The 27553-nt window shown below is 44.4% G+C and overlaps 1 protein-coding gene across 36 annotated transcripts in view; it reads left to right on the top strand.

Moving 5' to 3' along the window:
- The window catches only part of NRXN3 (neurexin 3), a 1566681-nt gene that overhangs the window by 89289 nt on the left and 1449839 nt on the right, over positions 1 to 27553 (top strand). For 26 of the 36 annotated variants that reach the window (XR_009355805.1, XR_009355804.1, XR_009355803.1 and 23 more), the window contains exon 3: positions 10247 to 10264. The exons of the other annotated variants lie outside the window; for them this stretch is intronic. Coding sequence is in view for 23 of the 26 variants with exons in the window: in XM_059182662.1 (XP_059038645.1) it covers positions 10247 to 10264 (18 nt within the window). In the remaining 3 variants the exon portion in view is untranslated. The remainder of the gene's footprint in view (positions 1 to 10246; positions 10265 to 27553) is intronic. 36 annotated transcript variants of the gene reach the window in all.

Below are 27553 nucleotides of genomic sequence, written 5' to 3'. Positions count from 1 at the left end.
GAAATACAGAGCCTGATGTCATGGGTATTCTCCTATATTTAATGACCCTTCTTTTTTTTTTATTTGAGTATAATTAATATACACTGTTATAGTATACAGTATAGTATAATTAATATACACTGTTAGTTTCAAGTGTATAATATACTGATTCACAACTCTATACATTTCTCAGTGCTTATCAGGGTAAGTGTATATTTTTTTTTAAAGATTTTTATTTATTTATTTATTTAACAGACAGAGATCACAAGTAGGCAGAGAGGCAGGCAGTGGGGGTTGAGGGCAGGGAGCAGGCTCTCTTTTGAGCAGAGAGCCCAATGAGGGGCTCGATCTCAGGGCTCTGGGATCATGAGCTGAGCCGAAGGCAGAGGCTTTAACCCACTGAGCCACCCAGGTACCCCAGGATAAGTGTATTCTTTTTTTTTTTTTTTTTTTTTTTTTTTTTTAAAGATTTTATTTATTTGATAGAGAGAAATCACAAGTAGACGGAGAGGCAGACAGAGAGAGAGAGGGGAAGCAGGCTCCCTGCTGAGCAGAGAGCCCGACGCGGGACTCGACCCCAGGACCCTGAGATCATGACCTGAGCCGAAGGCAGCGGCTTAACCCACTGAGCCACCCAGGCGCCCCAGGATAAGTGTATTCTTAATCCCCTTTACATATTTCACCCTTCCCTGGACATACCTCTCCTCTATCAACCACCATTTCTCTGTATTTAAGAGTGGTTTTTTATGTCTTTGTTTTGTTTTTAAATTCCTCATATGAGTGACTTATTTCATGTGTAGCATTATACAGTTGAAGTCTATCCCTGTTGTCCCGAGTCTCATTCTTTTTTATGGCTGAGTAATATTCCATTGCATATTGACACCATACCTGCTTTATCTAATCATCTCTGGATGGGCACTTGGGATTGCTTCTATCTTTTGGCTATAGTAAATATTGCTGCAGTAAACATAGGAGTGCACATATCTTTTGGAAGTGGTGTTTTCATCTTCTTTGGGTATATACACTGTAGTGGAATTACTGGATCATGTAGTAATTCTGTTTTCATTTTTTGAGGAACCTCCATACTGTTTTCCACAGGGACTACACCAGTTTGCATTTCTACCAACAGTGCATAAGCGTTCTTTTTTCTCCACATCATATCCTCACCAACATTGGTTATTTCTTGTCTTTTTGATTCTAGCTGTCCTGACATGTGTTAAGGTGATATTTCATTGTGGTTTTGATTTGCATTTCCTTGATAATTAGTGATGCTGATCATCTTTTCAGGCATCGGCTTGCCATGTATCTGTATGTCTTCTTTGGAAAAACATCTATTCAGGTCATTTTTAAAAAAAAATTGGATTATTTGGTTCTTTTGGTATTGAGTTGTATAGGTTCTTTATATATTTTGGATATTAACCCATTCTTGGGTATATCATTTGCAAATATCTTCTCCCATTTAATAAGTTGTTTTTTTTGTTTTTGTTTGTTTGGATGGTGTCCTTAGCTAACAACCATCAGTTCTTACCACTGGAATTGGCAAGCCCACACCAGTTTCTTGATATTTGCCCCCATTCCTCCAGGATCTAGATTTGGATGGTTGACCAGTGAGGGCAGAAATAATTGGAAATGGATGGATGGCGGTATGGGAAAGAAAGAGACTGAATTCAGAGAAATTTGAGTTCAAATCCTGGCTCCTGTATATGAATAAAGTGAACTTGGGCATATTAACTTCCCTGAGCCTTGGTTTCCTTGTCTGTTAAGTGAGGGTAGCAAATGTATCTATACTGGGATTAAAGAAGTCATACAGGGGCACCTGGGTGGTTCACTGGGTTAAAGCCTCTGCCTTCGGATCAAGTCATGATCTCAGGGTCCTGGGATCGAGCCCCACATCAGGATCTCCACTCAGCAGGGAGCCTGCTTCCTCCTCTCTCTCTGCCTACTTGTGATCTCACTCTCTATCAAATAAACAAATAAATCTTTAAAAAAAACAAAAAGAAGTCATACACACACACGTGCGCATACAATACTGCCACAGGTGCTAGCCATGTAGGAGGCCTTCATTAATCAGCAGAGATTATAATGGACAATGAATGCACTCGTCTTCTGAGTCATGTTTTTAAGTTTCTTTTATAATATCATTGTGAATAGGTGCCCTATTTAATCTTTCTGATACCAGCTATGTTAGTGAAAAGAGCTTCGGGGAGGGTAGTTAGCATGGCTGAGTTCATGTATGGTGTGTGGAACAGCCAGGACTTCTACTCAAGTCTTCCTGACTCCAGGCCCTGCCCCTTAACCCCTGTGCTATAAGCAGGGGGCAGGGAAATTGAAGTTGTCTTCATCTCAGCTGTTTTTCCATGAGGATTGACTGATTTCTTTTCCCACCTCTCTTACCTACCAAGATGAGGGACAGCCTCTCACTTAGGTCCGTCTGTCTCCCGATTTCCTGGTGTTCTGTGGGATGAGGTGTGTACTACTATTGGTGAATCGTGCTCATCGAGGGATTTTCTTTACCTAGGAAGTTGGCATTTGGGCTGTAGCTCCTGGCTCTGCCCACCTGCTATGAGGCCTTCTTGAAAGCCTGTTGGGTGGGAGCCTCTTGTAGGTTCCAGCCTCCTGGCCTAACACAGGGAAGTACTATTTAGCTAGAGATGCCTTTTGTTTGCGAGGCTTAAACGGCTGGATAGAAGCTCAACTTGGCCCTTTCAGTTTACAAGTGTGTATCAACAAGCCCTCGGAGACATTCATAATAACAACTTCTGTAAGTGTTTATTGAACATTTACTCTGTGCCTGGTGGTGTGAGATTTTTATATAGATCATCTCATCTAACCCTCATAACAGTCCCATAAATTAGGTACAGTCAGTTCTGCTGGAAAATGCAAATTTGTTCCAATGTGATTGATATATTGAGGAACGATTTGAGCATAATAATTTTGCCTTTGATTATGCATGATTTTGTCCACAAGAAACACTAGGTAGAGGCAGAAAACTGCAGTCTGCTGAGCCAGGCTGCGTAGAAACACACAAATTGCACACACCTCAGAGGCACGCCTGCTCCTTCCGTTGCCGCGCGTGCTGTGAGCCACACCCATGCACATCTGGTGTTACAACTCTGTCCAACATCAGAGCGTCCTCCTCTCACTATTTGGCAACCACTCACAAGCTTCCTGCTCCCGCAAGCACACTTCAAGTCTTTCCCGAGGGCTCCAGTGGTTGCAGTATTTATAGATTTCTTAACCATTTAACATGTGTAAATTTAGTTCCTATCTTCTGTTATGGGTCACTGATGAGGTTTTGGGATGTCATGCCCCAGCTTCATTTTCCCCATTAGCTCTGTGGTTTTTTATTATGTGATTTTGCACCGTGTGGTGACTTTTTAGGGACTTGGAGTCTCTGTAGCTGACTCCGCTGCCATGATTTCCATGTGGCCAAAGTAGAAGATCAAGTTAAGCCATTGGACAAAAGTATTGGTAATAACTAGTGGCAAAGTCACGATTGGAATGCCAGATTGCCTTACCCCCCACGTCTGTGCTCAAACCAAACCAAATCAAACCCTGTCGTCTGAACTGAGGTTTGATTACATGTGGGACAAGGGGTCTCCTTCTCTCCCTGGCTGTCAGTCAGGCTCTGGTTTCTCAGGCCAGACCCACTACCAGTATGCGAGAGCCCCTAAAGTATTTGGACACAGGAGTAACCCAGCCCATGGTCGTGCCTTCCGTGTTCCTTCCTGCTTTGCAGCTGCTCCTCTCCTGGCTCCTGCCTCCCAGGCTGGCCGGCCCCTGACACAGCAGCTACCTCCCTGCTCCATCTTGCAAACTGGAGTTATTAGCATCAAAGAAACAAAAGCAAACAGCACCGGCCGGGGGTGGGGGGGGCTCAGTCTTCTACAAAGGCGGGTAAATGGGCTCTGTGTTGGGAACGAAGCTAATACCACCTGGCCTTTTGTGGAGAGACAGCTCTTCCAGTGTTTGAAGAGCTCAGACATCGAAAGCTGGAAGGAGCCCCAGAACACGGAAAACCCAGCCGCTGCACTGCTGGAAGTTTGCTTTAGCTCAACTGACGAGATTGTTTCTGTATTTGTTCCTGAAGTAGAGGGAAGAACCTTGTGCTCACTCTCCCCAGGGGCAAGAAGGGACAGGCCACTAGAGAGATGCAGTGTCTGCCTTTTTTTGTTTCTTTCTGTCTTCATGTTGTAGTTGGGGGAACTCCTCAGTTGAAGGCTTGACCTGATGCTTGTGGGCCTGGGGCAAGAATAGATCTGGGGATCTGCTTCCCACTGGGCAGCCTCCCTTCTCTCCACTTCCAGAACCGTGAAGATCCCTGCGGACATTGGTGTGGACACCCCAGCCTGTAGAAATCCATAACTCCTATAAATCGCTTTTCCTTGGCCATTTCCTGACACTAGTGTACACACATCAGCGTTTAGGAGAATGGACCCCAGCTACTTTGGGGCCATTTAGGCAAGGGATTCTGAGTACTCGATTGTACTCTGCAAAGGAGTTAGTGGCAAGCATTGCTGGTTCTTGGTGCGAACATGTGGTTGGCCCTATGGACTCCTCAGATCCTGGGGTAGGATATAGGTGCAGAAGGGGAGAGTGTATAGCCCAGCCAAGGCTCTATTTGGCCAGGCCTATGGCCATATTGCATTTGACCCCTTTCCTCTGCCCTTGGCTGTGCCTTTTTGTCACTTTTGTGATATGCCCTATATTTCTATCCCTAGTTTGTAGCTTGATGGGTCCGATGGTACCTCTCCTGGTTTGCTTTTTTATTCAGGAATACAGCTTGACCCTTTTGGTTATGCTGCTCTGAGTATGGGAAATATTAATAAGATAGAGCCTCCTCTCTGGGTCTTACTTTCCATATCTGTACAACAGGATGAATGGCGTTCCTACCTGTTAGGGTTTTGGTCAGAATTGAATAAGATGAGCTATATAAAGCACTTAGCAGTAGCCCAGAGAATATTCGATAAATGTGAACTTTATTATGAGTTGGTAGTGCCTTGTGTCAGGGATATAGAGACATCCCATTTTAACCCTACATTTACCCTGACGTGTGATGTTGGATACGGTAATTGGCTCAGGAACAGACACATGACCTAAGCTAAATCAGTGAGAGGCTTCCCAGGGAATTTTACCAGAATTACCAGGAAACCAGCTGCTCTATTTTCTCTAGTGCTGCCAGGTTTTATCTCTGTTACCACATGGGGACAATCCACCTGATCATGAGGGCCACACAGGCCACACAGGAGTGTTCTTAATTTAGTAGGTATTAAGACAGACTCAGAGTCCAATACCAGCTCTGTTACTCTGTCCATAGGCACGTGTCTTAATTTCTCAGAGCCTGACTTTTCTTGTGTGTAAATGCAGATACCAGTATTGATTGAGATGATCTATTAACCATTCAATACATATTGCTGAGCACTTACTGTAGGCCAGACCCAGCTTAGAAACTGGTGATAAAAGCAGTGAATGAAATAGACAAGACTACTGTTGTGAAGCTTGTATTTAAAGGGGGTATAAACAATAAAAGCAGAGACCCATCCTGTGATATCAAATAGTGTTTAGTTCCCTGAGGAAGGAAAAGCAGGGTAAGTGGCAGAGAGGGGTCCCTATTTTAGAGAAGTGGTAAAGGAAGGTCTTTCTGAGGAAGTAATCTTTGAGCTAATACCTACAGAAAATGAGAAACTTAAGTGCCTGACAAAGACTGTTCAGTCTAGGGGCTAGCACATGCACAGGCTGCAGGCAGGACCTGCTCAATTAGTGTTCATTTCTTCTGTTGTGACAAGATCTGAGGACTGGCTCTTGTCACCTTGCACCTTCCTCCTTCTGTTCCCCTACCTCTGGCACTCATGCTGATCTTGGTGAAAAAAATTTCTGATGAAAATAAATTCTGGCCCAATATGGCTGAAAAATTCTGGCCACCTCTGTTAGGAATGCTATGCTCAAAGCAGGGATTGGGACAGCAACCCTGGGGAGGAAGGATTTGACCACAGCTGCCCCCCTTCACCTACTGTCTTCAGCATCACAACCAGGGAAGAAGTAAATTAGGGCATTTCTACCTTCACCAAGTACCCCACAGACTCTTATCCTGTATTCAACAATAACCTCAGCCACAAGTGCATAACATCAGCACACATATTTTTAAGTTCAAAAAAACATGTTCCTATAGTTTGGGGGAAGATCTGGTTCTTCTAACCATGGGGGAAAAGGAGGGACCCTCCATCTGTTGCTGTTGTGTTTATAGAAGAGAGCTCAGCCAGGGAGCCCTCTTGCCTTACTCTTCATTTGGACCACGTAATTTCACAAGGGAGGAATCCGAGCTCCCCCAACTCACTACTTAGACACATACAAACACCCCCCCACACACCCCTGGTAAGCTCTGGGGAGTGTGAGGCAGGCTGCACAGCCATCCTCCTGGAGGCGAGGCCCAGCCAAATCTTTTGGGACCCCACCTGGTGAACTCTGTCTTGGGTCTGACCTATTTTCTAGGAGAGAAAATAGAATATAGATTTAAATGCAGTGGTGCTCTGGAAAACTACAGGCCCAGCAGTATGAGAAAAGAAAACAGTAGGGGGGAGCAGAGGAAATGCTGATATGGGTGAGGGCGCCGTCTCTCCTGGATCAATCTTAGCTGGTCGTCAACTGCCTTTTCTTCTGCAATTTGCCCCCATTTTTCTCCACTAAAAATTGATATATCTACACGCATTTACATATTTATCTTTCCTCTGAGCAGTCCTGGGGCTCAGTGCTCCTCCCCCAGACATAGACTCCAGGCTGAAGACCATTAGTAAGCACAGACAGAAGGAGCTCTGGGGATGGTCACCCTGGAAGTGGGACAGCAGCAAGGCATGGAGTCAGAAACACCCTCAGCTGCATCCTAGATCAGCCTTCCTTGCCTGTGTGACCACAGGAAAGACTTTTAATACTCTTGTCCTCTCATATATGAAGGTAATAAAATTACAAGCTAATGTTGAAGGCTTTCTAAAGGTAGGTACTTTTCCAAGCTCTTCACAACCACCCTAGGAGGTAGGAACCATTATCATACCTATTTTATAGTTGATAGAACTGAAGCACAGAAAGATCTAGTAGCTGGCGCAAGGTCTACACAGCCTTATAGACCCAGAGCCTGAATCCTGGCAATCCAGCTGTGGATCTCGCTCTCTGCGCCAATTCCTATGGCCTGGCCTGAGTCACGTGGCCACACTTAGAGCTAAGGTGGGGTCATCTTTACCAAGCCGCATGGATTAAGGGTGGGAAAGGGTTCCCCAAAAGATAGCTGGGACTTGTGACACAAAGAAGGGGTAAAGCATGGACAGACAGTTGAGTTGAGGTTCTGATTCCCTCCTGCCCCTGTCAGGCTTTGCCATTTCATTCTGTTGGTCAGAATTGAATGTGGAGATTCAAATTACTCACTGCTTCTTGGGACAGGGGCCAGGTTACACTATATGTCTCTATTTCATGTTAGACACAATGCTCAGAACTGCCTCCAGCTCACTGACACAACTAGAAACTGAGGCTGGACCCTGACCTCTCACTGAAGGAGGTTTTTCTCGGTATTCTTGTTGCCCCTCTTTGGCAAGAAGAGCTACTGTATGTTTTACGCTCAGGGCTAGAACTGAGGCCAGTTAAAGCTTTAGGAGGGAATGGAATTTTCTTGGACCCCTGTTCCTATTCTCCTACAACCTTTTAATTCCTCCTTGCCCTACTTCCCACTGAGGAGGAGGATGGGAGGAGAAAGACCCAAGAGAGGGGAGGGCTGGCACAGATCTCTTCATTCATAAGCAGAAGAGTTGAACACACACACACACACACACACACACACACACACACACACACAGCTTTAATTCCTGTAGGCTCTTGGTGTTTCCAGGGAGCCTTCTGGTCAACATTTCTTGGTAATTCTGTCTGTGGTCATTCAAATTGGTAACAATCAGCACAGGTAATATATGCAGTGTTTGCCTTGTACTGAGTTAAATGCTTTAAAAGTATTTAATCTTCTAACACTGCCATGAAGGAGGTTCTGCTCTCTTCCCATTGTATAGCTGAGGCAAACAACTCAAACGTTCTGGATTGACCTACAGCCTTTCAGTAGGCTGGGATTTGAACCCAGATGGGTCTGTCTCCAGAGTTTAAGACTATAAACACAATGTTCAAATGGGCAACTTAGTTTCGAAAGAACTTTGGAGTTCCATGATATCCTGCCTCCCTTGGGTGTTGGTGTTTCCAAGAGCATGTTTCCATGAACAACAGTGTTGAAAGTCCCACCACTGAACTCCCCCACATGTAAATAGTTTGATATCCTGCTTAATGAAAGGGTATTCTAACGACCACTATTCTAGGCTGTCCATCAGTCACAGTTAATTGCCCTGCTTAGTTATTTATACAGAGTGTTTTCCCTTCCCATCTCTTCTATTTTGCCACTTTTCTTCTTGCTGCCACTTTACCCTGAATCTCAAACAACTCACCAGAAAATGTGAAAGGGGGTGTGGCTGAGGAATGATTCAGAGCTCTCTAGAAGTCTCTTTGGGCAGATACAGCTTCTAGGGAATACAAGGTGTGGGCTGGAGAAATGCTTAGCTGTTGCTGTGTATTTGCCCCTCCTGGATGTGTGGGCACAGCTCTGTTAGGTCAGCACCTGGATTTTCCTGGGGCAAGAGTTCTAGTGTCTGTGAATCTTGCTGCAGCTTGACAAATCTGATTGCAGCAAATTAGAGGCACAGTAAATAAAACCCATAACTTACTCACAGGGTAGCTAAGAGGGTCTCCTTTGTGGTTCCAGGGTGCTCACTTTAGCTAAAAACTGAATTTGGGTCCCCTATGCCTCTGAGGAACCTGGGTTTCCAATGAACAAATGTTGAACTGGGTGGGATTCAAGGGGTCTAGAGTCTTATGTATTATGTAGTCTCTGTACCTGAACTAAGTGTGTGACCTTGGGCAAGTCTCTCAACCTCTTTCATCTCCCCCACATCTTAACCAAAAATGAATTAAGCTAGATGATGTCTGTGAGTATCCCAGGTCTACCATTTTGTGATTCTAAATGAGTCACCCGGGATTGTTAGGATGGCCAATGGTTTCCTGAAGCAGCCCCCTGTTCCATTTCCTCAGAAAGGTATATCCTTTCAGGTTGGGTCTAGAGGTTTGTTTGTTTGTTTTTTTAAGATTTTATTTATTTATTTGAGAGGTAGAATGAGAGGAAAGAGCATGAGAAAGGAGAAGTGAGAGGGAGAAGCAGACCCCCTGCTGAGCAGCGAGCCCGATGTGGGATTTGATCCTGGGACTCTGGGATCATGACCTGAGCCAAAGGCAGTTGCTTAACCAACCGAGCCACCCAGGTGCCCTGGGTCTAGAGGTTTTGACAAAGCTCCGGCTTGCTTTCAATTTGGCTTCTCAGCAGGATTCTATCTTACATTTGAGGGGAGGAGGAGGAGATTGTGTTCATGAGGATGATGGGAGTAAACCGCTCTTCATTTTTTGAAAGTTCATTGGCTTAATTCAAATGTCAACCTTCCTAGGGCTGGATGTCTATCTGTAGTTGTCTAAAGTGATTTCGAATGGCAATTCCTGTCATTAATAATGGGGTGAAAAGCAAGAAGAAAAATTAAAGGGGGAGGCAGAATTTCAATTTGTGTGGCAAATGATCTACTCACACGCAATCTCCCGCATACATACTGCTGTCTGTGATGAAGGATGGTCACTGGGAATACTGGAGAGGGAGGGGATTATAAATGTTTTGTTATCTTCTGTCCTTCAGTCCTATGTCGTAAATAATGCTGCAACTTGCTCTCCATTCTCATGCCTCTCTTTCTTTGTTCCTCAAGGAAGTGGTTTATTATTTTTTCCCTCTGCGGGAAAACTTGCTTGACATCATGTCCAGTGTTCTGTATCTGGAGGCAAGGGGGATTTGCTTGGGTGGTGTTATGCAGAAATCAACCAGAATATTTTAACCAATATTCTTGCAGGATTCCAGTCTGCTTGGCCAGAGCCCTATCTGATTCCAGGATGATATCTTTCCGGACAGATGTGCAGCTCACCTCTCTTGCTACATGCACAGTGGAAAGGGAGCTTGGTCCCTCGGCTTGCATGGGTGGTTTTTGGGTGAAGGTAGAACTAAGTGCTCAGAAGCTGAGTACCTCTGGGGTCTTGCATGAACATGATAGTCATGCAAGGGCACATTGCACTGTGTGTGTGTGTGCTTCTAACACTCTTCTTCCTTTTTCTCCCCCTTTCTCTCCTCTGCCTTTCCCTCTCTTTGAAAATGCTGCCACAGATGTCAGTCAAGGTCCAGGTGAGTCTCTGTGTTTACACAGCTGCCGTGGAAATTTCCCCTCTGCCAGATTGTGCATGGTTTGATTCTGAGTGAGACTTTTTTCTAGGGACTCTAAACAGAGCAGAGATCTAAGTACACTGCATTTTCATTGATTTGGGTTGAGAAGAAATGCCTTGAATTGATGTATGCGTATTGGTTTTGAAAACCATTTTAAAACCAAAGGAATGTGATTCCCATGCTTATACAGTCACCTCCTTCTGATTAACATTTCTGGGTGAATCAAAGAAGTGGAAAATGAGCACTTTTGGAAATATTTTTTAAAGATATTCTTAAGATATGAATTCTCCAATTTAATGAGCATTTTTGCCTTATCATATCTAGATCTACTTATCTTCTATAGCTTCATGTGGTTAAAAGTTGAAGATATGACATACTTAGCATGGAAAATATGTGGGTGAAAGAAGTCTTCTTTCTTTTAATTCTAAGAAATGGCTTTCTCCCCACCCTGCAATGAAATTAGCAGTTTTTAAATGGTTGTGTAACCAATACATGCTCACTGTATTAACAAAAAAAAAAAAAAAAAAGAAAAAAAAAGAAAAAGAAGAGGAATGGTTTTTGTCAATGAACAAATGGAAGAGCCATTCTTATGCTAATTGTGCATTTCTTTGATTAAAATGCACATTCATCCAGAGTTCTAACCGTAAGCATTGTCTGTGCGTCTGTGTGTGCACACACATGTGTATACACATACACACACACAAGCTCATATGAGAGGATACAACCATATATGGATAAAAAGTATCAGATGCTTTAGAATGATTTGGAGACTTTTCTAAACTGGATAGAATTTTGAGTTAAGAGGAGTAATTAACGCTACCAAGTAAGAAGGGAATATTGTCATTCTCAACTATTTTCACATACACTTTCTTGTTTAGTCCTTTTAATGTTGAAATTGTGGAATAATAGTGGAAATTGAGGGCCAGCAGTTTATGCCATTTGCCCAAGGTTGTCGGGCTTATCAGCGGTAGCACTGGGATTTGAACTTAGGACTCTGTGACTCCAAAGCCCATGCACACTCCATTAGAACACACTGAAAATTCCATCACTGAAAATTTCCAGCAATCGAAGGCCTTGTAAACATTTCCTAATGGGACTATTGTCTATTTTTCTTTAGAGATAATATGATGTTTTCATTATTAGCAGTTTTTTTTCCAAATGAATTTACCCTTTTTTTTTTTTTTAAACTATCTAGAAGAATCAACCAGACTTAAGTAGGGTTTTTGGCCATTGATTTATGTGGTATATTACATAACATAAAAGAAAGTTATCTCCCAGCTAATAAATAGGGTTTCACTGTCTTTGTTTTCTTCTCTCCACACCCTACTTTTGAAAATAAACAGTGTTCTAACTGATGCATAGGACAGCATTTCCTAGGAAGATTCCATTAGATTAATTTTGTATTTAATAATATTTTACTCAAGTATTTATTGAGAACTTACCATGTACCAGGCACTGTTGTAGGCACTAGGAATAGAACAGAGGACAAAATAGAAAACAATCCCTGTCCTCATGGATCTTTTATTCTACTCAAGGGAAGACAATGAACTATATGTACACACACATTATACATATTACATATATGTATGTATTATGTATATTACATGAGAGGGTGGATGATGAGCACTGGGGAGAAAGATGAAACTGGCGCCTCTATAAATTAGATTCCTCTAATTTATAGAGGAATCTCAGGAAAGGCCTTCCTGTTAAGATGATGTTTTCTGAAATGCCTTAAGGTGGTGAGGTAGGAGCCCAACACCTCAAGTTTTGTTTGTAGAAGTGCCAGTTGGCTCAACCCCTCCTCCTCCTGGTTCCTGGCCGAGATGTGAACCAGGATCCCTGTGTTGACTTGTGTGTGTTGTGGGAATGAAATCCCGCCACTGTGGGGCTGCCTCCGACCAAGGGTAGGGGGGAGGGCGCCATTTTGTAATTCTCACAAAGGCGCCTACTGGTCCTGGATGAAACAATATGGTGGAGTGAAATGCCACAGACACACAGGCTCCTGTCTATCTTTCCAGAGGGGTGGAGGTCAGTTGGTGACGCTCCCTCACATCACAGCAACTGTAACTAGCCCCACACAGCCCTATTCCAATTCCACAGCCATTCTCTCATCTTATTCTCTTAATAACCCTCTGAGGTGTGTCCATTGAGCCCCATTCTTCTGCTGAGGAAGTTGAGGCCAGGACGTTAGGTGACATGTTGAGGTCACCCAGGCATCCAGGAGCTGGGTCAAGAGGGGCTTCCAGCCTGATTCCATATCCGCCACTCTGCTGCCCTTGAGGTGTCAGGAGCTGATTGCCAATCCTCTATCTCCCCACCCTAGCCCCTTGGTTTTTGTGGTTTCTGAGCTGGAAATGGGTCACCAGTTCCGAACCTTTCCCTGGGGCAGGACAGGGCGGGAGGCCACGGAGCTGCCCAGCCCGGGCTGAGGTGAACTGCCTCCTCCCGCCTCTCGGAGCCGCCCAGGCAATGCGGAGCCAGCAGGGTTGCGGCTCTGAAACGAGGCGCCTTGAGTGGTTCTTGGAGTTTTTTTCCCCTTCCCCACAGGAAGACAAATTGGGGATTTTATAAGCTAATGTAACTGTTTACCCAGGGGTGGCGGGAAGGCTGTGAGGGATGGTTGATCAATTTTACGTGCTGAGGGTGTCGTGAGAAGTTTCCTACTGGAAACCGTTGGCGACGGAGGCCTGCAGGAGGCACCTTCCCCAAGGTCCAGGAGACAGGCTGGGGGTGCAGAGAGACTGCGCTGGAAACTCAGGAGAAGAGAGGCAGGCCATACCTCCTGCACTTCCGTGTGGGAAGACCCATGGCCCCTCCTCCTCCATCTGGTCTTGAGTTGGGAGGTTAGGATAATGGGGTAGCATCAGGCCAATGTGGTGAAGGGGAGGAGGGACACTTCGCTCTGATTTAACTCTTCACATCAGTCCTTCAGGCGGGTGTTACCGTCCTCTCTCAGACGAGAGAGGCCTCAGAGAGGGTCGGTCACTGCCCACAGTCTCCGGCTGCTGGTATGAGACCAGGATCTCCCATCCGTCTACCTCTAGAGCTTGTACTCTCTCTCTTCGAAACCCTGGCATTTCCATGACAGAGCTGTGGGCCAGGGGCGCTGCTTGTCGTCTGCATTCTTCACCTCCTGTGCGGTGCGTGGCACATAGTAGGGCCTGAAGAATATTCACTGTGCAGAGAGTGTGGGAACAAGTACCAAGGCATTGTGTGTCTGTAAGGTCCTGAGGCAGCTCAAAGGGACAACTATTTTACTTTTCAGAGGAGGAAACTGAGGCCCAGGTGGGGAAGGGACATCTCCAAGGCCGGGTAACACATTGGTGGCCTGGAGGAGACCCCTGTCAGGCATTTATCACATGCCCCTGGCCCACTGGGATTTGTCACTGGTTTTCCTGTGCTGCCTGGGGGATCAGCTGTGGGCAGTACGAGCCCCCTCTCTACCATGCCCTCTGCTCTCTCCCTCTTCCTGTGTGTTCCAGAACTCTCTGCCAAGGGGAGAACAAGCCCTTTGGAGGAGAGGAAGGATCTAGGGGGGCAGAGAACAGTGCTGGGTTCTGTGGGCCCAAGACCCCTCTCTTCCCCTCCCCCAGCGCCACTCCCTGCAGCCATGAGGGGCTGCTTCTGGTGCTCCAATGACAGTCTTTCTCTTCAGAAGGGATAATTTCTCAGGCTCTGCCTGCTGATTAGAGCTGGAATTTAAATGAATAACTGTGACCTTGTGGAAGTGCCCTAGTTATTCAGAGGCCCGATGAGGAAATAGGCCTCTTGCTTCGGTCCGTCAGAGCCTTGGCAGGCGCGGGAGGAGGGGCTGCTGTCTGCCAGGGCCCAGAGGAGGTCCCGGAGTGCTGTTGCCCGAAGCAACTGACGGCCTCTGCTGGAGCCTCTCTCTGTCCGCTCTTGATCTCTGCCCTCGGTGTCTTCCCTCTCAGTTTCAGTCATCTTGGGGCTGTCCTGAGAGACCGGACCTGGTGATTTATCCTGAGCCCTGCCCTGTTTCCGGGGAGTCCAGCTTGAAGAACGCTGAGCCCAAAGTCAGGACGCAGCACTGTTGTGTCTGACTTGTGTGATAGACACAAAGGTTTGCCCTAGAACTTACCGCTCAGAGATGGACCCTCGGAACCACAGCACTGGCCTCACACAGGAGCTTGTTAGAAAAGCAGAATCTCAGGCCCCACCCCAGAACTGCTGAGTCAGAATCTGCTTTTTACCAAGACACCCAGGTGTGCACACATCAAGACTTGAGACCCACTGACCTGAAGTGCCCGGCTTATCCTCCTCTTTGGGGCCAGCGGGGCTGTGTCTACTGAGGAAGGCGCTGTCCACAACATGACTGCTGGTTTCTCCACTCTTCTCCTGGGTACACAGTGCAACGTGGCTCTGGGTACACAGGGGTTGGGAGGGTGACTGGGATTAGGGAAGGGAAAGGGAATGAACACTTCCTGACCACTGAGTCTGTGACCATCACTGTTCCGGCACTTTCCATGTAAGAGTTTACAAAGTGAGGCAGGGTAGCTCAGGTTAGCACAGGGTTCCCTCAGGCGCTCAGGGGCTAACTCCAACCCGTTGCCTCCTTCTATAGGGCCTTTGAGCTACAGATGGCTTTTCACGTTATAAATAGTTGAAAGCAGTCAAAAGAATAATTTGTGATGCACATATTTTATGAAATTCCGATTTCAGTGTTCATAAAGTTTTATCAGAACACAGGCACGCTTCTTCATTTCTGCTTTGTCTCTGGTTTGCTTTGCGAAGGCGGAGTGGAGTAGCTGTGTGGCGAGACGAGTCTAGAAGACTTACCATCTGGCCTGTTACAGAAAAAGTTTGCCACCCCTGGGTTAGAGCATAGACTTGGAGCCAGATGGCTGGGTTGATATCCTGGCTTTCTCCCAGACAGTAGGTGCTGTTTAAGTTAACTTCCCCTTGTGGGTCCCACTTTCCTCATCTGTAAAATGGGGACAGTACATACCTACCTCACATGGCTCTTGTGAAGGTTACGTGAGTTCACGCATGTCAAGTCTTTAGAACAGTGCCTGGCACATAGTAAGTCATGTGTAAATTAGCTTGTATTCTAAGTTAGCTCATTTGATCCTTTCCACACGTTTTCATTTCACAGGTCAAGATGGCCTCAGAGAAGTTTAAAAGAAAAGACATTCTTTTGCCTGTCCTGGTCTCCCACAGTGTTCGGAGGCGTGCTCCCAGTGCTGGAGAGCCCCTCAAAAGACATCTGCTATGCTTCCCTGTGACACATTCTCTTCCATCCGTCCTGATCTTTATGTTCTCAATGATGAGATCCCTCAGACTTAGATCCTGGCCACCACGGCTCTGAAATGAGGCCAAGGAATCCCAAAGAGTGGAGGGAGGCAAGGAGACCGATATTCACAGGGTCCCACAGTGTGCCAGGCACCCGTCATGGATGAGGAACCTAGGGCTCCAAGATGTTAGATCCTTTGCCCAGGGTCAGAACCCGGTATGGTAGGTACCAGGACTAAAAAACTTAGCTGGGATTTCTGCCCTGTCATTCTGTTTCCTTCTAGTTCTGCTACTTTCCCTGGGGGTTGTGTGGCCTTGGGTAAGTCATGAAACCTCTCTGGGCCTTAAGGGTCTTTTCTTTGATGTGAAAGGCTTGAATCAGATGGCCTCTCGGGCTTCTTTCATTCTGAGGATCCATGATTCGGCCTCCAACTGAGATACTCAGGCAATAGCAATCAGGAAAGTGCCTTCTCTTTTACAGAAGACGTAAGGCTCCTAACTCCAGTGCTAAGCATAACATATTTTGTCTTTTCCTTCCTCTTCTTTTGGGCAATAGCCCCATTTGCTTTTCTCCTTTATTTATTAGGGAAAACACCTGGCATTCATTGAGCTTGTATTTTGAGCCAGGAGTTAAATACTATTTTGGCATGCATCATTTAATTCTTTTGACAGCCTCAGGAGGTAGATTTTGTTATTAGACCCATTCCACACACAAGCAAATTGAGGCTCAGGGATGTCCACTCACCAGTTTTATCCAGTAAAAAGTGGCAGAGCAGGATGCAAACCCTGGTGTGTGTGGCCCGAGAGATCACTCATGGTGAGTTCCAGCAGGACATACACTCCACAGAGATATACTCCTGTTCATTCATTCTGTGCTCTGGGTCCAGATCAGTGCCAGTATGTAGTGGGAATAGAATAATAAATACTGGGTCAGTGAATAAATAGTGCTTGGGACTCAGCTCTTAGTTTTACTCCTCATTTCTCAGAAAAAAGTCTGCTTTTTGTATAGGGGTTCACCCTGAGATGGGAGGTAATCGAATTTTATTCAGTGCCCATCTTGGGCTCGGGTCAGTGGAGGATGCAGGCAGTGGGGAATCCACCAGGGCTGTGTGTAATTGGATTGGAAGGGGGCCCTTGGCTGGGCTGACAGTGATCAGCTTCCAGCCAGTTGCCCACAGGGGCCGAGGAAGACCCCCTTGGCTGCTGTAGCTCTTCTTTTTTTTTTTTTTTTTTTAGTTTTTTTTTTTTTTTTAATTTTTAATTTTTTATAAACATATATTTTTATCCCCAGGGGTACAGGTCTGTGAATCACCAGGTTTACACACTTCACAGCACTCACCAAATCACATACCCTCCCCAATGTCCATAATCCCACCCCCTTCTCTCAAACCCCCTCCCCCCGGCAACCCTCAGTTTGTTTCGTGAGATTAAGAGTCACTTATGGTTTGTCTCCCTCCCAATCCCATCTTGTTTCATTTATTCTTCTTCTACCCACTAGAGCGTATCATGCTGTAGCTCTTCTTGATGAATAAGTGTGAATAGGGAGCTGCTTCCCAGCCTGCCTCCGGCTGTAGCTAAGTTAAGGAAGCAGACCACTGGGCCTTAGTGCCTTTTTCTAGAATATTTTAAAATCATGATCTTTACTGTCTTGGCAAGGCAGACCCTCTGGGATGCTGGTTAGGGTCCTGGTTTGTTTCTTAGTTCTGGACGGCAAAGTCAGAGTTAGAGCTGGAAAGATTCATTAGAAATATCATGTAGTCTCAGTGGGATAGTACTGTTCCCGCCCCGGTCCTGCCGAACGTGTGCAGTGTCCATTCATTGCTCGATGATGCACAGAAATAAGTGGCTTTAAGGAAAAACAATGCATGCTGAATACATTGTGGTGTACGGAAGAGTCTCATTCAAACATCTGTATCCCAAAATACCACTGGTGAGACCACAGAAGAAAAACTCTTCTAGACCAATTCCCTCCTTGAACAGGTGGGAAACTGAGGCCAGAGAACTTCCATGTAACTTGGTTAAATCGTACAGCTCGGTTATGACAGCCTCGGAGACCCTCCCCCTCTGTAGACCTACTTAGCAAGGTCTGGGAAGGACCTGGGCTGAGCTTGCCCGTTTGTGGGCTGGGTCTCAGAAGGAGCTGGGAGATGGAGAGTTGGGGACAGTGGGTCCCTTGTGGGGCAACTTAGATGACTATGACCTTGGAGGGAAGCCTTGGGGGCTGCACTGAGAAGGTGGTCTGCTAATGCCGCCACTTAGTTGGAAAACTGGTGAGACGTGGGAGGCGGGGCAGAGAGAAGGCCCAGATGTACCAGTCTTCTGAATAATAAGAGCCGTGACTACCTCCTTTCAAGCCCTTTCTGTGTTCCCTGAGCAGCGCTAAGTGCTGCCCATACATGGTTACACATGATTGTCACAGTGATCCTGAGAAGACAGTGTCCTGGAAGGAGGCATGGAAGAGCTAATCGGCTCCGAAGCCCATGGCTAGTAAGAGGTAGAGCTGGGATCTGAATTCAGGTTTTGGAGGATTTCGAGCTGTGGTTTGTAAAGTTTGGTAAGCATCAGAATCACCTAGAGAACTAATAACGGAGATCCAGGCTCATTCAAGTAAGACATTTCCTCCAGGGAATTCTGATATGACCAAAGTTTGAGAACCACTGTTTTAATGAAGGTGATCTGGAAGGTAAAGGAATTTAATGCTCCAGCATTAACCACTATTTTCTACCTTTTAAACATTAAAGGAAGACAGGAAGTTAGGGGGGCAGGTGGAAGGAAGGATGGAATGAATGACCCCACTACTTTGAGCTCCGGTGGCATCTTAGGTGATGGGGCTTATAGAGCCATCATCATAATGCATTACAGTCAGTTGTGTATTATTCCCCACAAGCCTCTTCGCTGACTACTGTGGGCTTTGGAAGGACATGGGGTGTCTTACTTTTTGAGAACAGAGATGTATCCATGCCTGTGTCTCCACTACCTACCACACTGTATGTCCTCATAAAACTTTATTGTTAGAAACAGTATTTCAGGGATGGAAAAGGATCCAAAATGTTTTCAAGGCTCTCTATGCACCTGATGTTTGAATCTCTTTCTACAAGGTTTCATTCAGACTTGGCTTGAACCCCTGCAGTGACGAGAAGCTCATTGCTCCTTTTGCTGTTCCATCCCGTTCTAAAGAGCACTGAATGTTCCAAAGCCTTCCTTATTCTGACTCACTCTAGCTTTTACCACCTGTATTGCTTCCAGCCCTTGGAGACACACGGAATAGATCTAATTACACTCCCAGTGTTTGAAGACGGGGCTTTTGGTCTTTAAGGATTTTTTTTTTTCCCCCTAAAAGCCAAGACATCTCCAGTTTCCTTGGGTATTCTCATACAAGGGTTTTAAGTTCTTTCATCCAGGTCATTGTTTTCTAAAAAATTATTATTATTTTTTTGCATCCTTTCCAAAGAAGCATGCCCATACCACAGACAGTATTATGGACCTATCCCAGCCAGTTCATTATAGAGTGATCCCACTGCTCCCCTTTTCTAGACTTCCTCCATCTATTAATGGTGGCACCAAATACCTTTCCTTATTATTTTAATGACTATAACATGATGTTGAACTAAAGTCATTAAAGATCTTTTTTAAAGATTTTTTATTTGTATGAAGGAGAATGAGTTGAGGGCAGGGGTAGAGGGAGAGGTAGAGTGAGAAGCAGACTCTCTGCTGAGCAGGGAGCCTGATGTGGGGCTCGATCCCAGGACCGTGGGATTATGACCTGAGCCCAAGACAGATGCTTGATGACTGAGCCACTCAGGTGCCCCTTGACTGTTTTTTGTGCACTGCTGCTAAACCATTTCTCACCCCTTCCTACACTGCATGATGGTTTATTTGACTTAGTTGGATCATTCTTTGATTTTGTTCAGTTCAACCCTGGATTTTTAAAATCCAACACGCCATGATCTGTTAGGGTAAGGTTCTTTCATCTAGCACATCCGCTGCCCTTCCAGCTTCATGTCATTTATGAATAAAGAACAGTTTTAGAGAAGTTCATGACAGTTGGAGTGTAAGAACTTCTCCGTTGGGAAGAGTCTTTTCTAAAAGCCACAGTCACTGATCTTTTAACCCTTAGGGTGATAAGCATGAGTGCCTCCATTTCTCTTCTTTCTATTGTATTCATGCACGAGGAAACCCCAACCCACCTCCCCACCCTCCAAGAGATGGAATAGGTTGGGAAGGTGCTGCATATTTTCCTCATCCCTGTGGTGACACCATGCAGGGGCTATTAGTGATTCATGGGTGACAACTGGAAGAAATACTTTCTATTCAGTCCAGTCACCAGGCTGTAGGAACAGCGTTGGTCCAGAGGCAAACAGTGAGTGCACTAGCATAGTTATATCCTACAAAGGGCTTAGTGGTGAGAAAGGCACACAGTGGCATCATGGAAGGGCAAATTCAGAAGCTGGGACCTGGGTGGGTCCTGCCTTGGAGAGTTAAGCACAGGCTCTCTTTGTCATCAGTCTAACTATTCAGTTCATCCCCAGTACTGTTCAAGGCTCATGGAAAAGCCAGAAACATATATGTAAATAGGTGATTGTCCCAAGTGCTCAGATCCCTGTTAGGTGATTGACAGAAGCTTTGTTTAGTCTCTACCTTTTTGATTCTGGGTGGTGATCTGAGAGTATTAGTTTGAACCATTTAAAATAGTCATTTTTTATAGGCCAAAAGTAGTCAATTATCAGTTTGATATGAGTCAACCCAAGAGTTTCTTGGCCTCGTTGGAGATCATCTTGGTTCATAAAGGCATAGTGTCTTTGAGTTGGAAGTTTATCTCCAAAGACCCTACTCTGACTCTTCTGCCGCATTTCTGGCATATGAGTCTTCCCCTATTACTTGACTCTGTGTTCTGGCCAAATATGCTTGCCCTCATATCTTGCATGTTCAACTTTAAAAATAACTTGAAGGAAGTTGTTCTGTGTTTTTCTAGCTTGTTCTAGTTTAGGCTGTGTGTGGCAGTTCCTGCAGCCATTCTGCACGTGACATGCTTCTGAACTCCTTGATTTTCTTCTCCTTTGGACACATTTTACCTTGTCAATGTCCTTCCTAGTGTATGGCACCATTCTCTGAACCAAAACCCTAGGTTTGGTACATTCTGTGTTGAGAAGAGGTAGCACTATTGTCTTCTTTTTATTTTGAGGTAAAGTGGGGGATTGTGCTTAAGTGTCAGTATTTACATTTGTCCCTTAAGATTCAATCTCACTTTTACCTGCTTATATCCTTTTGGACCCTGATTTTATTACCTAACAAATTAGCTATTCCTTTCAGCTTTAGTTCATCACAACATCTAGACACATGCCAGTTAATGTTTTTAGCCAGGTGACTCATCAGAATGTCGAGCAGGCCTAAGTTCTGATACAAGCTACTAGTGAAGCCCTGATGGAACAAGGACATTGAAGTCCATGACGAAGGTCAGGGAATTGCCCAGGGAAGGGCTGGTCTTGGGCACAGTTATGGAAGTAGATGGAGGTTTCTTTCAGACCTACTCTTCCTTTCAATGTTCCTCTCCCCTGTCCTGCCCTGTCTTCTGAGTCCTTTCTTCTATACACAGTGGCAGGCTTCTTCAACCTGTGACTTCATGTCACTGTCCTTCCTGTACATACAAGGCCCCGTGCTGCCCTTGTCTTTGAAGGAAGATCTTTAGTTTGGCTTTCTGATGATATCACATGTGGAGCGGGGTCAATGACTCGGGACCCCAAGTGTGTCTCCTGTTCAGATTTGCATTTTAATGAGGGGAGATGGCTTAATAACCCTAAGAAATGCCTCCAAAGGAAAAGCTTCATGTTTTAGTAGAATCTTGGGGGTGGGGCTTAGGGAGAGGGAGACAGTGGCCTTTTAAATGGGCTCCCCGCAGTGTTCCTTATATCATGCTGGACCAGAGTCATAAATGAAGTTGAGTTAGTATCCAGGCGTATTTTCTGCTGCTGAATTCTCCAAGACATGTCTCCTCCTTTCTCCACCAGCACTGAAGGAGGCCGGGTAGCTAGTGTTATGGTTATCCTCACCGTCTGGAGAGTCCATCTGCTGGCTTAGAATCCTCACTTCACCCCGCACTAATTAGTGTGACTTTGGTTCTAGGTCTTGGTTTCCTTACCTGTAAAATCAAAATCACAGCAATGCCTTTCTTATAGAGTTATATTTAATGAGGTGACATATAGCCATGCCTTGTCTATAAGAACCATCAGCAGATATTAGGGGCAGTCCTTATTCTTTTTCCCAAGATCACCAGATTTCCCCTTTTAAGTGCTTAAAATGTTAACATGTGAATTTCTTCTTTCTCCTTCTTTTCCAAATTCCCAGTCAGCTTATAGCCACAGTCACTTGTGGCTTCTCTTGGTTGGGTCCCACCCCCTACCACATGCACGATCTCCTTAGTTTCTCTGGAAATATCGATGAATGTTTCTATTACCTTCTGATTTTATGTAATTACTCTTTTAAAAAGTCCTTGTGGCTTCATAAGAATTCAACGTTAGCACTTGGCACTTGTAGCAATTAGTGACATTTAATTTCTCTACTTCAGTATGGAAAAAGAGATGATATATGTGGATTTTAAACAGGGATAAAAGTTACCCTGAAAGTGAATGAAAGAAAAGTCTTGGCAGAGATAACTTGCCTTTTTTTTTTTTTCCCTGAATCTTTTTTTTTTTTTTTTTTTTTTTAACCCCATGAGTGACTTCCTTCTTCCCTTGAAATACTTTCCCTACTTACTCAGGCAAAATGAAGGAAAGTAGGATGGATTGAGAACCATCTGAGGTGGGTAGGATATTATAGGTTTGAGGGGGAAACCATATTCGCTTAAATTATGAAGGCCTTCAACTTCTGGCCTGGTTCCTGAACACTGCGTCTTCCTCTTGCCTGTTTCAGTAAATGGTTTCTATTCTCTGTATCAGTCATTCTCATGACGGGCTTCATGATGGCCACAGCTGCTTACAAATGACTTTGCTTTCATAGCCGTTTCCATTCTCCCAAGCTGCAAAAGCTGCTATCTCCATGGGGATTTTCCCAAAGGACGTAGCAGAGTTTAGAGGGCCATACGTATATTTTGCATATAATTTACATATGATTTGCAGTCTGTTCTAAGGCAGTTTCAATTTTGTATATCTTACCGACTGGTAATCTTTTTCTCTTGTTCTTACATCTGCCCTGAGAGCCTGTGCACAGAGATAGGTAGGCACAAGAAGGGTGGAATAAAGCACTAAAAAGAGTGAGGGGATAGGTGTACATAGCAGACATCTTGTTGGGATCCAGAATGGTCCCTGGATCTAGCTAGGGCAGCATTCTGTCAGGGCGTGACATCTAGATGGACACGTCCATTGCTTTCAAATTTTTGGTAATTTTTTTTTTTTTTTAAGGCATTATAGTTCCACAGGAATTCAGTGTTGGCAATTCTCAGTATCCCACCTGTCAAAGACTCTTCTGAGTCTACCTCCTGTTCCCTGCCCACCTCCAGAAGGTGAGCTTTTATGGAGCTGGCTTTGGAGTCTTAGTTGAGGATCTATTCAAATCCAGAGCCCATGGTGAGACTGTTGTGAAAGAAAGATGTTGTCTCTTTTGCTTCCCTGAGTCCCAGTTCCAGGCCATTCTTTTCTGGAGCATCACACCCAGACTCAATGCCAAACTCCAGACCCAGCCAGATGCTAGTCCCAGGGCCGGCTATGTAGTCCAGAGGGCTGCAGCTGACCCTCTGTTTCTGTGGTTGATGGGAAGGCCAATCTTCCTTTTCCCCCCTTCCTCATCAGCCACACAGATAACACACACATCCAGCATAGATTCCTTTTTTTCCCTTACTAATTATATCCTTCTCAGTTAAGATTTTTTGAGCATTATTTTCTGTATCTATATTTGAAAGCCACATAGTTCCTTTTTCTTTTTTGAATATAAAATTTTATTTTAATGTTGAATACGATGGGGAAAAAAAAGAACCTCCGGAATACCTTAATACCTGTCCCATCTCTCCCAGTTAAGACTCAGTCCACGAGCCCCTTTTTCTTGGAGGGTTCATTGACTGACCTTCTTCCAGGAAGGGGCTGTGATACACCCTGATACTTGTCCTGACGTTCTCACAGACATTAGTCCTACATTTTAAGATCCATCGTAGACATTTTTGCTTGAGGGATTCTTCTGTTACCTCAACTCATCGTGCCGAAAACAGAACTCATCATTGCCCTGGTCCCCCGTTCACCCCCCAGCCCACCCCACCTTCCTGTTTCTGACAACGTTCACTCAGCCTCCCATCCACGCCTCCCCTGAAGCATCTCATTGGTCACCCAAAGCCTGTTGGATCCTCTTTTTCCTTTTCCTCCCCACTACCATGATTCTACTCTAGACCCTCCGCCTGACTGATCTTTCTGCCTCTGTCTCTTTTCCCTCTCATCTATCCTGTCCACACCATTGCCAAAGCAATCTTCCTCAACATCATTTTCCCTGGGTCATTCCCCTGCCCATGAACCCTCACTGTGTCCCATCAGCTGTAAGATCAAGTCTATTTTCCTTAGCCTTGAAATTCAAGGCCTTCCTACAGTGGTTCTTATTCTCATCCTTAAGATCACCTTTCATTTCTTCCTTACATGAACTGTTTATATGTGTCTATTGTTATTTGAATAGCATGTATTACACGCCTACCATGTGCCTGGCGTGTCCTAGGTGCTCTGGGAACAGTGAATAGGGAAGTCCTTACGAATTCACTCTGTGGCCCTGGGAGCTAGCTGGTGGTGTTACCTGGAATGTCTTCCATCTCTCTAAATCCTAAACCACCTTCCAGTATCTGTTTCAAATCTCACTTTCCTCCAAAAACCTTTCCTGTACATCCAGGGCCCTCCTTACAGTCCTGTGGTTTTTATTGCCTGAATTCATCATTGGACATGTAGGAATGATCCATTCATTCATTCATTCATTCCTCATTCAGTCACCAGACAGGTACTGAGCACCGGCTGTGTGCCAGGCATTGTGCCTGCTGTTGACCCACACGCCAGTGTGTTTTTATGGCATAATAAAAATAACAATAATAATCCTTGTAAAGCCCTCACCATGTTCAGGCCCAGTTGTATGTATATTTAATCCTGAGAACAATCTATGAATTTGGCATTGTTGTTATCCAGATTTTGCAGATAGGGATATCAAGGTACAGAGATGTTGAGCAACTTGACTGCGGTCATAGCAGTAGGGTTCAAATCTGGCTCTGAAGTCCTTGATCTTTTTTTTTTTTTTTAATTTTTAATTTTTTATTAACATATATTTTTATCCCCAGGGGTACAGGTCTGTGAATCGCCAGTTTTACACACTTCACAGCACTCACCATAGCACATACCCTCTCCAGTGTCCATAACCCCACCCCCCGTTCTCCCAACCCCCTCCCCCCAGCAACCCTCCATTTGTTTTGTGAGATTAAGAGTCACTTATGGTTTGTCTCCCTCCCAATCTTGTTTCATTTATTCTTCTCCTACCCACTTAAGCCCCCATGTTGCATCACCACTTCCTCATATCAGAGAGATCATATGATAGTTGTCTTTCGCGGCTTGACTTATTTCGCTAAGCATGATACCCTCTAGTTCCATCCACGTCACCACAAATGGCAAGATTTCATTTATTTTGATGGCTGCATAGTATTCCATTGTGTATATATACCACATCTTCTTTATCTATTCATCTGTTGATAAAGTCCTTGATCTTAACCCCTATATTTCACTCTTAGGTGCCAGTAATACATACCATATGCATGTTTATGTAAATATAAACACATAACATCTTCCCACTTAGACTACGAATTCCTAGAGGTTAGTGACCATCTACCATATTTTCCGTATCTCCACTGCCTCATCCAGTCTTTGTGTATGGCAGGTGCTTGAATCATGTGGTTGGTGGATTCTTGGTTCTTCCATTCATTTGGAGGGAGTGCCTTCGATTTTCAACAGCAGGGAGGAATGTCTGGGGATAGAAGGGGACAGAAATAATTTCAGAACAGACCTAGATACTCTGGAATTCCTGACTTCCAGTTCTTAATTCTGTAAGCTTTGAGGATAGATTTGGACAAGAGCAGGCACTGATGTGAAAGCTCTTCAAAGGGGAATAAAATTTCCTTCTCCAAAAGCAAAACTTAACCCATGTTATGGTTGCATCGTTTCTCCCTTTCACCTTCCTGTTTCTTGTCCATTTTCCTTCATTGTCTGCAAAACCAGTTTTAACATCAGGATCCCAGATCTGCATTGGCCAAATATTTCTATTTAAGATTCTCACAAGTTGAAGAATACGAACATTGGAGTTGCAATCCTGCAGCTTAATAAAGCCTGATAAGTACATATTTGAATTTAAAAAACACAGGTGGTGGGTTATTTGCATTTTAAAAGTATTCCTTCTTTCACAAAAGGATCCACTAAAGGGCTCCATTAACCAATTCCTCCTAGTGCATTTATCATACAATTTAATTTACCAAAAATTGATTTATATGCAACTCAAGTTCTAGTGAGCATGGGAGTCACACGAGCAACTTGCTTAAAATTCAGATCCTTCCCCAAACTCTTCCCCAAGATTCTAAGGTATTAGATTCCTCAGTGGGGCTCAGGCTCTTCACTGTTAAGAAGCATCCCCAGATTGTTGATGTAGGTGGTCAGTGCAACACGCTTTGGGAAACGCGGCTTTAAAGAAACACATGCAGCCCCTACTTGGGGCTCCCCTTCTCCAGGGCTTCTCACACCCCTTAGGCCAAATGTCCTGTTTACTCTTCATTCAGTACGTTTTTTGAAATCTCTATTTGAGGCTATACCGCTTCTCCTTCTCTGAGCTGTTAAACATCTTTCATTGTGAGTATGAAATGTTTGTCCTTTCATTTTTGAATTGAAAAAAAAAAAATGTAAACTACCCCCCCAGCTGTATGTAGATAGAATTGATGTATAACACTGCGTAGGTTTAAGGTGTACAAGATGTTGATTTCATACATTTAAATTCTGCAGAGCAATTGCCACCAGAGTGTTTACCACTCCATCCTGTCAGAGAATCCCTGTTTTTTGTTTGTTTGTTTTTTGTGGTGAGAACATTTAAACTGTACTTTCTTAGCAACTTGGAAATACATAATACAGTATTATTTTCTTTTCATTTTTAACCCTTTCTTTTAGTCTTAGGTATCTCCTTGGATCTTCTTATTCTCATTTCTTAATTCTTACGACCCTCCTGTGAACTAGCCATCTTTCCATACACCCTACCTGGCTGCCTCAGCCTCTCCCCTTTAGTGCTCTTGATCTGGATGTTGAGGGCTCTGGCTTGGTCCAGAAATACCAGGCATTGGAGGAATAGTGACCCTGCTGAGGTTTCTCTTAGCCAAATGTAGGGCCCTTTGTTCTCTCTCCTTATCATCTTTTCTCAAAAAGGGCCAAATTTTTTTGTTTAAACTAAACAAATCATGAGAACGGCTTACTTTGGCATGATTCCATTCCTCTGTGAGTGTTAATCCAGGGCCTCGAGAAATGAATGCCAGAAATGTGCATTTAAAATATGATTATAGTTTAATGAAATTTGTTTAAAAACTAGATTCCACGACATTTACGGCATGTGTATCTTTGTATTTAATATATCATTGATCTTTTTAAAAGTCAGTTGCTTGACCCATATTTTCCTCTGATTACTTTTCTAAATCTCTTGTAATCTCCAAAAACATTTGGGGATTTCTATACTTCAGAGATTTTTTTTTTCCTCCTTTATTAATCCTGTATATCCCTGAATTTCACTTTGGGTAAAGGTTCTCTGGGGTGACCTGGAGTTTGTTAAAATAATAAAAGCAATGGGAGAGCAAACTGGTGCTTCTGGATACTGGTTGGAAATCTTTTCTTTTAATAGATTTATCAGAGTTTACTTCCCCTGAAATAATGAGCTCTTAATAGCCTTGTTTGACTTCCTTAAGAACATAGCCAGAGGTTGTGCTGTTTGTTCACTGGGACTTTGTGTACCTTCTTAAACCCATTCAGTGCT

Source organism: Mustela lutreola, chromosome 7 (assembly GCF_030435805.1).
Source record: "Mustela lutreola isolate mMusLut2 chromosome 7, mMusLut2.pri, whole genome shotgun sequence".
In the NCBI taxonomy this organism is placed as follows: Eukaryota; Metazoa; Chordata; class Mammalia; order Carnivora; family Mustelidae; genus Mustela; species Mustela lutreola.
Note: the sequence above shows the minus strand (reverse complement) of the source record. Positions and strands in the feature narration are given on the sequence as shown.